This window comes from Diadema antillarum, unplaced genomic scaffold (genome assembly GCF_040938485.1).
Source record: "Diadema antillarum isolate AM-2024a unplaced genomic scaffold, OU_Dant_1.0 scf00000079, whole genome shotgun sequence".
NCBI lineage: Eukaryota > Metazoa > Echinodermata > Echinoidea > Diadematoida > Diadematidae > Diadema > Diadema antillarum.
Genome location: NW_027270968.1, coordinates 1,316,644 through 1,327,539, shown reverse-complemented (window position 1 = coordinate 1,327,539; position 10,896 = coordinate 1,316,644). Strand labels below are relative to the sequence as shown.

The 10,896-nt window shown below is 37.6% G+C and overlaps 1 protein-coding gene across 1 annotated transcript; it reads right to left on the bottom strand.

The window, feature by feature from the left end:
• Nucleotides 1–7,703: 7,703 nt before the first annotated feature.
• On the bottom strand, nucleotides 7,704–10,292 carry LOC139717670 (uncharacterized). The gene is made up of 2 exons (XM_071629172.1): nucleotides 9,918–10,292; nucleotides 7,704–9,855 (listed from the first exon to the last, which is right to left on the bottom strand). The coding sequence occupies exon 2, from the start codon at nucleotides 9,285–9,287 to the stop codon at nucleotides 8,742–8,744; it is 546 nt and encodes a 181-aa protein (XP_071485273.1). The 5' UTR covers nucleotides 9,288–9,855; nucleotides 9,918–10,292; the 3' UTR covers nucleotides 7,704–8,741.
• Nucleotides 10,293–10,896: the final 604 nt, after the last annotated feature.

The window sequence follows — 10,896 nt, the reverse complement described above, 5'->3', positions numbered from 1 at the left end:
CAGATACTTGACCCTTGACATTTTGACCATACCGCCCACAACTATCTCCAAAGAAACACTATCCGGTATTACGAATTTTTATGACAATACACTGATCCATTTTCAAAATACTTGAAATCTTATAGTGAAATTATGGCATTTTCACTAAACCTTTTACCCCATGGACCAAATCTTACTCTACAGAATCATTCCGCTGTATGCGTGTAAAGTGCTATTCAGTGAGTTACATCCACAGTATGGGGGGAATGTGAAATTTTAGCATTTTCATTTATACATGCAAGGCACTGAAGAGTGCAAGTTTTAATACCTGGTACACTTGATCAATTGATGTCTTAAGTAATAGATAACTTAACTGACAATTCATCTGGGTAAGTTGTTACACCTCAGAAGGGTCAAGTTGTTATTATAATAGCGTATAAACAACTTGACCCGGTACGAATTTATCAACTTCAAACACGTGTGCTCAATACATAATTTGTCATGACTTAATGAGCACGTGCGTCCACTAGTTGTTAGGCACAGCTTTGTAACCTTATGCTACTATTTACCAAGTTTCCTTTAAACACCTCCAACGGATCTTTGTTACGTAAATGATATACCAATAAATTGATTACGGACGGACAACCAGAAAACACATACCTCCTGCGGCATTATTCGTAGCAGACACATAATAAAAAGAAAAACTAGAGATTGTAATTTGTCATCACTGACAAATTAAGGTGATCCGATTTTTTTTTAATCAATGATTCGAGTCCTGATCGTAATAGGCATGACAATACAAGTTTCATCTGTGTTTAGAGACATTGGCCGTGTGAGGTTTGGATTCTCATTTAGAAAAGGGAGTCATATCTGCCATCTTTGGTACCAATTCTGTATACACTGAATAACGAAGATACAGCAACGAATACATATGACCTTTGACCCACCTTTACACTCCCAAGATGGCATCTGAGGAAAAAGTGGTTATTTTGTGAAATGATTCTTGCGACATCGTCTATATTCGTGTGCAAAATATGGCAAAGATAGGACAGGTATTCACCAAGATGCAAAATGCAAAGTCTTAGGTACAACATAAAATCTGGGAGAAATTCACCGAAGGGTAAGTGAGAGCTAGTGCTCGATAAAGAAAAGCATGTCGATTTTCACATTAAAAAAAAATCCCTCCCATAGAGATAACACGTCATAACGAAAATACAGAAAGAAGTACATATGACCTTTGACCTCACTTTGCACACCCAAGATGGCGTCTGAGCAAAAAGTGGTTATTTTGTGAAATGATCCTTGTTACATGGTCTTTGTGTGTGCAAAATATGGGAAAGATAGGACATGTATTCACCAAGATACAGGATGAAACATTTATGACCTTTGACCCTAATTTACATACCCAAGATGGTGTCTGATCAAGTAGTTGTTATTTTATGAAATAATGTACGTGACATGAACTAAACATGTGCAAAATATGGGATTGATAGCCATTGTTGTTGTTCATCTATTGCACAGAAAGTAGTAGAAAGAAAGAAAAATAAAGAAAAAAATGTTATTTTATAGAAATTTGAAGGAGAAGCATAAAAAAATCAGAAAAAGATAAAGTTAGGAAGGGAGATTAAGACTAACTAAAGAAAAAGAAGAAAAAAAGTGTTTAAAAAAATGAAAAAAAATATTGGCAGGGGTGAGCCTCGAACCAGGGACCTTAGGATTACGAGTCGGATGCGCTATGCAATGACCTATTTCATGCTCCATAGGCCCTGTGTATTAAGCAAAATGACGCTGCATCGAAGCCACGTGCCATTTTCAACCAAGTTTTTCGACGTGATGCCGACGTCGTATGAAAAAATGAAGGGCACACTTACGATAGCCCAAAGTCTCAGCTACAACATATTAAAATCTGGGAAAAATTCACCGAAGCAAAAGTGAGCTAGTGCTCGAAAAAGAGAGTCATGTCAATTTTCACTGCCAGAAAAACTGCTCTCCCATAGAGATAACACGTAAACTGGTCAAATTCTACAAGGATACATTCAATCCATTTTTACGAGGCGATGACGTCATCCAATCAAAATGTTGTTTTTACATTAATGAAAGAACATTTCATAAGCTACAACATACTGAAATATGGGAGAAAATTGGCGGAGGATAAGTGAGATACGCTCGAGTAAACTTGTAATTTGATGACGTCATTTTGAAAATTTGCTTTTTTTACTTTATTAAGAAATTTGATATCTTTTAATCATTTTGTCAGCATTGCCTACCCATGAAATGACATGTACAACTCATCAGCTTTCAATATATGTAAAGAAAATGGGGGGTCACCGTCCATCCTGACGAGTAAAATCGGATTTAAAATTGGCAGTTTTTTGGCATAGTTGCACTGTATATCGCCATTGACGCGCGCGCGGAATTTCAACTTTGACGGCCCCGTATGACGTCATATTGAGTCGGATTGACTTGAAACGTGGTATAAATATTCCTTGACATTTCAGACATGCGATCAAAGTGAAAAAACTGGAAATTTCAATTGCATATGAGCTGTGCGTGCGTATATGCGCGCGCGCGTACGCGTCCGTCCGATTTTTTCAATTTTTCAAAAAATGCTCCAAATGGTCTGAAACGTGTGCAAAAAAATTTTGAGCTCGATTGGAGCATACAAATATTTCAACGCGCGCGTACGCGCACGTTTTAAGAGAAAATATGAATTTTGAGAACATGAGTAGAATGCGCATAACTTTAAATATATGTGACGTAAATTTCATTGAAAAATTCTATTTCATTAATGAGATATGATTGAGAATGTGTTTTCATATAATGACGTCATAGTGACGTCACGGTCGACTGATCACAATGATACATTAGATTTGCCGTCTTTGGGACATGATGCATACATGATATAATTTTGAAATTGACAGGCAGCGGACTTTCTGAGCTAACCTCTGCACAACTTTTGAGGAGAAATAAAGAAGAAGAAGAAGAAGAAGAACTAGAGATTGTAATTTGTCATTACTGACAAATTAAGGTGATCCGATTTTTTTTAATCAATGATTCGAATCATGATCGCAATAGGCAAGACCATACAGGTTTCATCTGTGTTTAGAGACATTGGCCGTGTCATGCTTGGATTCTCATTTAGAAAAGGGAGTCATGTCTGCCATCTTTGGTACTAATTCTGTATACACTAGATAACGAAGATACAGCAACAAATACATATGACCTTTGACCCACCTTTACACTCCCAAGATGGCATCTGAGGAAAAAGTGGTTATTTTGTGAAATGATTCTCACAATATGGTCTTTGCGTGTGCAAAATATGGGAAAGATAGGACATGTATTCCCCAAGACACAAGATGAAACATTTATGACCTTTGACCCTATTTTACATACCCAAGATGGTGTCCGATCAAGTAGTTGTAATATTATGAAATAAGGAACGTGACATGAACTAAACAGGTGCAAAACATGGAGGTGGTAGGGGCTGTTTTTCTTGAGTTATTGCAAAGAAAGTTGCACAAAGAAAGAAATATCTCAATACATCGAAGATAAGCTTTAATTTCAACCAAGTTTCTAACATGATTCCGACATTGTATGAAAAAACGAAGGCACACTCTCGATAGCGTAACGTCTCAGCTACAACATAATAAAATCTGGGAGAAATTCACTGATGGGTAAGTGAGCTAGTGCTCGATAAAGACAATCATGTTAATTGTCACATTTAAAAAAATTCCCTCCCATAGAGATAACACGTCATAACGAAGATACAAAAAGAAGTACATATGACCTTTGACCTCAATTTGCACAGACAAGATGGCATCTGAGTAAAAAGTAGTTATTTTGTGAAATGATCCTTGTAACATGGTCTTTGCGTGTGCGAAATATGGGAAAGATAGTACAGGTATTCACTAAGATACAGGATGAAACACTTATGACCTTTGACCCTAATTTACATACCCAAGATGGTGTCTGATCAAGTAGTTGTTATTTTATGAAATAATTTATGTGACATGAACTTAACATGTGCAAAATATGGAAGTGATAGAGGCCGTTTTTCTTGAGTTATTGCAAAGAAAGTTGCAGAAAGAAAGAAATGTCTCAATACATCGAAGATAAGCTTGAATTTCAACCAAAATCTTTGACGTGATCCCGACAGCGTATGAAAAAATGAAGGGCATACTTACGGTAGCGTAAAGTCTCAGCTACAACATATTAAAATCTGGGAGAAATTTACCGAAGGGTAAGTGAGCTAGTGCTCGATAAAGATAGTCATGTCAAATTTCATTTCCAGAAAAACTGCACTCCCGTAGAGATAACACGTAAACTGGTCAAATTTGACAAGATTACTTTCAATGCATTTTTATGAGGTGATACCGTTATCCAATCAAAACTTTGTAATTTTCTGTTTGTAAGAACATTAAATAAGCTACAATATACTGAAATCTGGGTGAAAATTGACAAAGGACTAGTGAGATATGCTCGAATAAACTTGAAATTTGATGACGTCATTTTGAAAATTCACTTTTTTTACTTTATTAAGAAATTTGATATCTTTTGATCATTTTGTCAGCTTTACCACCCCATGAAATGACATGTACAACTCATCAGCTTTCAAAATATGTAAAGAAAATGGGGGGTCACCGTCCATCCTGACGAGTAAAATCGGATTTAAAATTGGCGGTTTTTTGACATAGTTGCACTGTATATCGCCATTGACGCGCGCGCGGAATTTAAACTTTGATTGGCCCGTATGACGTCATATTGAGTCGGATCGACTTGAAACTTGGTAGAAATATTCCTTGACATTTCAGACATTCGATCCGTGCGATAAAACGGGAAATTTCTATTGCATATGAGCTGTGCGTGCGTATATGCGCGCGCGCGTACGCGTCCGTCGATTTTTTTTGAAATGCTGTAAATGACCTGAAACGTGTGCAAAACAATTTTGAGGTTGATTAGAGCATGTTTAAATTTCAACGCGCGCGTACGCGCTCGTTTACTATGAACGTGACCAAATTTTATGAAATATATCAATAGACCTTGACTTGAACCATATGATATCTTAATTTCATTCAAAAATTCCGTTCCATTAATGAGATATTGATGTAAACGTGATTTCAGATAATGACGTCATAATGACGTCATGGTCAACTGATCACATTGATACACTAGATCTGTCGTCCTTAGGACATGATACATACATGGTATAAGTTTGAAAGTGATAGGTGGGGGACTTTTTGAGTTAACCGCTGCACAAGATTTGAGGAGAAAGAAATAAAGAAGAACTAGAGATTGTAATTTGTCATCACTGACAAATTAAGGTGATCCGATTTTTTTTTTATCAATGATTCGAGTCCTGATCGCAATAGGCATGACCATACAAGTTTCATCTGTGTTTAGAGACATTGGCCGTGTGATGTTTGCATTCTCATTTAGAAAAGGGAGTCATATCTGCCATCTTTGGTACCAAATTCTGTATACACTGAATAACGAAGATACAGCAATGAATACATATGACCTTTGACCCACCTTTGCACTCCCAAGATTACATCTGATGAAATAGTGGTTATTTTGTGAAATGATTCTCGCGACATCGTCTATACGTGTGAAAAATATGGGAAAGATAGGACAGGTATTCACTAAGATACAAGATGAAACATTTATGACCTTTGACCCTAATTTACATACCCAAGATGTTGTCCGATCTAGTAGTTGTTATTTTATGAAATAATGTACGAGACATGAACTAAACATGTGCAAAATATGGGGGTGATAGGGCGTGTTTTTCTTGAGTTATTGCAAAGAAAGTTGCAGAAAGAAAGAAATATCTCAATACATAGAAGATAAGCTTTAATTTCAACCAATTTTTTATCGTAATTCCGACATCGTATGAAAAAACGAATTAAATAAAACGATAGCGCAAAGTCTCAGCTACAATATATTAAAATCTGGGAGAAATTCACCGAAGGGTAAGTGAGCTAGTGCTCGATAGAGACAATCATGTCAATTTTCACATTAAAGAAAATTCCCTCCCATAGAGATAACACGTCATAACGAAGATACAAAAAGAAGTACATATGACCTTTGACCTCAATTTGCACAGACAAGATGGCATCTGAGTAAATAGTGATTATTTTGTGAAATGATCCTTGTAACATGGTCTTTGCGTGTGCAAAATATGGGAAAGATAAGACATGTATTCACTAAGATACAGGGTGAAACACCTATGACCTTTGACCCTAATTTACATACCCAAGATGGTGTCCGATCAAGTAGCTGTTATTTTATGAAATAATTCACGTGACATGAACTAAACATGTGCAAAATATAGAAGTGATAGAGGCCGTTTTTCTTGAGTTATTGCAAAGAAAGTTGCAGAAAGAAAGAAATATCTCAATACATCGAAGATAAGCCTGAATTTCAACCCAATTTTTTGACGTGATTTTGACATCGTATGAAAAAACAAAGGGCACACTTACGGTAGCGTAAAGTCTCAGCTACAACATATTAAAATCTGGGAGAAATTTACCGAAGCTTAAGTGAGCTAGTGCTCGATAAAGATAGTCATGTCAATTTTCATTTCCAGAAAAACTGCACTCCCATAGAGATAACACGTAAACTGGTCAAATTTGACAAGATTACTTTTAATCCATTTTTACGAGGTGATACTGTTATCCAATCAGAACACTGTAATTTTATGTTTGAAAGAACATTAAATAAGCTACATCATACTGAAATCTGGGTGAAAATTGACAAAGGACTAGTGAGATACGCTCGAATGAACTTGAAATTTGATGACGTCATTTTGAAAATTTACTTTTTTTACTTTATTAAGAAATTTGATATCTTTTAATCATTTTGTCAGCGTTGCCAACCCATGAAATGACATGTACAACTCATCAGTTTTCAAAATATGTATAGAAAATGGGGGGTCACCGTCCATCCTGACGAGTAAAATCGGATTTAAAATTGGCAGTTTTTTGGCATAGTTGTACTGTATATCGCCATTGACGCGCGCGCGGAATTTCAACTTTGACGGGCCCGTATGACGTCATATTGAGTCGGATTGACTTGAAACTTGGTAGAAATATTCCTTGACATTTCAGGCAGCCGATACGTGTGAAAAAACGGGAAATTTCTATTGCATATAAGCTGTGCGTGCGTATATGCGCGCGCGCGTACGCGTCCGTCCGATTTTTTCAATTTTTCAAAAAATGCTCCAAATGGTCTGAAACGTGTGCAAAAAAAATTTGAGCTCGATTTGAGCATACAAATATTTCAACGCGCACGTACGCGCACGTACTAAGAAAAAATGTAAATTTTGAGAATATGAGTAGAATGTGCATAACTTGAAATATATGTGACGTAAATTTCATTGAAAAACTTCATTCCATTAATGAGATATGACTGAAAATGTGTTTTCATATAATGACGTCATAGTGACGTCACGGTCGACTGATCACTTTGATTTTAGTTCGATTGCCGTCTTTGGGACACGATACATACATGGTATAAGTTTGAAATTGATAGGCAGAGTACTTTCTGAGCTAACCTCTGCACAACTTTTGGGGAGAAATAAAGAAAGAAGAAGAAAGAATCCGTACAGATACAATAGGTGATCCGAGAGGATACTCGGATCACCTAACTAGAACCGGAATTTGTCAACACTGACAAATTAGGTGATCCGATTTTTTTTTTTAAAATCAATGATTCGAGTCCTGATCGCAATAGGCATGACCATATACAATGTAGGTTTTATCTGTGTTTACAGACATTGGCCGTGTGATATTTGGATTCTCATTTAGAAAAGAGAGTCAGGTCTGCCATCTTTGGTACCAAATTCGGTGTACACTATAACGAAGATACAGAATGAAGTATATTTGACCATTGACCCAACTTTGCACAGCCAAGATGGCATCACATTCTGAGCAAAAAGTGGTTATTTTGTGAAATGAATCTTGTAACATGGTCTTTGCGTGTTACATTCATATGCTATACAAATCAGCACAAAGTACACAACTGTAATGATGAAAAATGGAATGCACATAAGAAAGCCTTAAATGGCTTGTAAGACTGTGCATACCTAATAATGTATAGAAACAGATTTGAACTGAGAAAACAAACAAGCAAAAACATACAGAAACAAACAAACAAACAAATTAACATGGTCAAAATACATAAGGATATCACCCAAAATCTAAAAACGATACTTTCACATAGAACTTCAGTATAAACTCAGAAGAATCTTTTTATACTGTTTTTTAAAAATATTATGAAATTGTACATTAAAAACATGGTTCACGTTCAAATCCTTCCACAATACAGGTCCAGTATACCGTAATGAATATTTGGACCTATCATTTGAGAAAGACCATCGGTGAATCTGGTAACATGATCTAGTATAATGAGTGTGAAGATGTAGTTGATTCTTCCTGAAAAACAGATTTTAAGGGAGAAACCCTCACATCATCATGCACTATTAATGGAGTATCTGTATATAAAGTATCCGAGGTTCCGTTGTCTTCGACCACTTGAGTAATCAAACTATTACAAGGCTCAAACATTTGGGGGAAAAAAAGTAAAAGAAAAGAAGTGCAAAAGTTATACAGAAAATCAGAGATATACAAGTGTGTACATATAATTCAAAAAGAAAAAAAAATACACAAAATTCAACAAGTTACCCAATATCTGAGTGCCTATTTGGGATCAATTTAGGCCCATGTCAAAGCTTTCCAAGTCACATTTACTAAGGATGGTCTTCTTTATTGTCTTTCTGTTTGTTGCTGGCAACAAAGTTTGACGGCTGGGATGTCGCGATGTCGTTGCGGGGGGGCAACACGATGCGATCTGTCAAGATCATTGAGAGTAATGGGCACATCGAGCTGGTCGGAACAGAGCTGGCGGATGAGTTGGTCTGTGTCTTCTAGTCTGCTCTCTTTGACACCATGGAACTTCAGGGAGTTGCGGCGAGAATATTGCTCTGCTTCATTCATCGTCAGTTTGAGATTGTTGACAGCTGTTGCTTGATCATCAAGAGCGGTGGTGAGACGTTTTATTTCAGCATCTTTTGCTTTGAGGGATACTTCCAGGTCAAAGATGCAGCCATCATGTTGATCGGACTTCTCCTTGAGACTGGTGCACTTTTGCTCAACTAGGTCAAGGCGCTGGACAAACTTTGTTGTTTGTTTATTCATGGCTTTCTCAACAGCTTCTTTGATGGCTTTAAGGAAATCAGGACTCTGGATATACTCTCCAAAAGCCTGAATGATTGCTTCAGTACTTGTGGCTTTCCCTTTGCGGGTCTCCATATTGGGGTATCAGGTGCGACAGACAGTGTGACAGTAGTACTGGAATCTGGAGTGATGACTATTAGTACGGTGCTATACTCAGTGACGAACAGAAATGGCGAGGTCAGGCATACTGACTGCAGAGAAGCAGCCAGTGGACTGTAGCTGTATTAAATCCACATTGGCACTCTGAGACTATGATTGTAGAGCATAAGTCAATTCATCTTCACTTCGAGGTAGGTCTAATACTCTTATATATCGTCACGTGAAGAACACTTGTGATAGTCATTTGGTGATAATCACGGGAGGTTTTGAGTTCTGAGAAGATGAGGCTTAACTTCAGATGTCACATGAGATACTCAGTAGTCTACAAGCAGTGTAGCTAGGCGACTGAAGTACGTACAACTTGCTTGCACATAGCATTCAGCACCGCTACAGATATAACACGTATGCACAGTACACAGTTCAGTAGCCGTAGGACATGTATATGTAACAGTAACACTCAGTATCAGTTTATCCAAGCACACTGTGCATTGACATTGATTAAGTTCAGGGTTTCCACGGATATAAGGCTGAGAGACACAGGTCACTGTAGCAAGAGGGCATGTAATATTGGTCCTGTGGTGTATGCAATATCAGAAAAAAACTTACAGCAGATCGTCATTGTCACTGCAATTTCTGCATGATGAACTGGTGGTCCATGACACGAAGATGAATGTGTGGGACTATAGCGCGAAAGACTGTTGTTTGCAGCGGTGTTTGCAGCAGGGACAGAACCACAAAATTCATGTTCAGCAGGTCCAGATGCATGAAATCACAGATAAATCAGTTGCATTATGTCTTTAGCTCTCAGAATGTGAGGCAGAGGCACAGCGATGGCATGTCCATCCGTGAGATTGTGATTTTCTGGCATACATAGGCATACACAGGCATACATAGGCACACATACGGTTAATATGGTGAAATCGGTGAAATTCACCGAAAAGGGTACATGTACGTACGTGAGCTACTGCTCGATAAAGACAATCTGTCCTCCGTAGACAGACGGAAGGTACCGGTACCAGTACCTATTGCTGTGTGGATATTCTTAACCACTGTCTCTATGGAAAATTGGGTGAGGTACCTCACCCTTCTCGATTGCGTCTAATTCACTGCCCTAGGTCGGCAAATTTAAGCTTGTACAGTTAAATCAACTATTCAAGAATAGACTTCACACACCACATTAATGAATAATCCAACATTTCGGTCGAATTTTCAACGTAAAACACACATCAACCAGCCTGTTCCGTCGTCACGTTCAAACTTGTTTGAATGTAAAAAAGCTGTCAGAAATTTGGTTTACAACGACGTTTGATCTGTGCGCGATGCTCCACACAGGAGCCGGGATCATTGACTTCGGTGTGTATACGGAGGGGATCCGTGATACAGACCGATCTTTCGGTCAAGTATTCACCAAGATACAGGATGAAACACTAATTTACATACCCAAGACGGTGTCCGATCAAGTAGTTGTTTTTTTATGAAATAATGTACGTGACATGAACTAAACATGTGCATAATATGGGGGCGATAGGGGCTGTTTTTTTTTTAGTTATTGCAAAGAAAGTTGCAGAAAGAAAGAAATATCTCA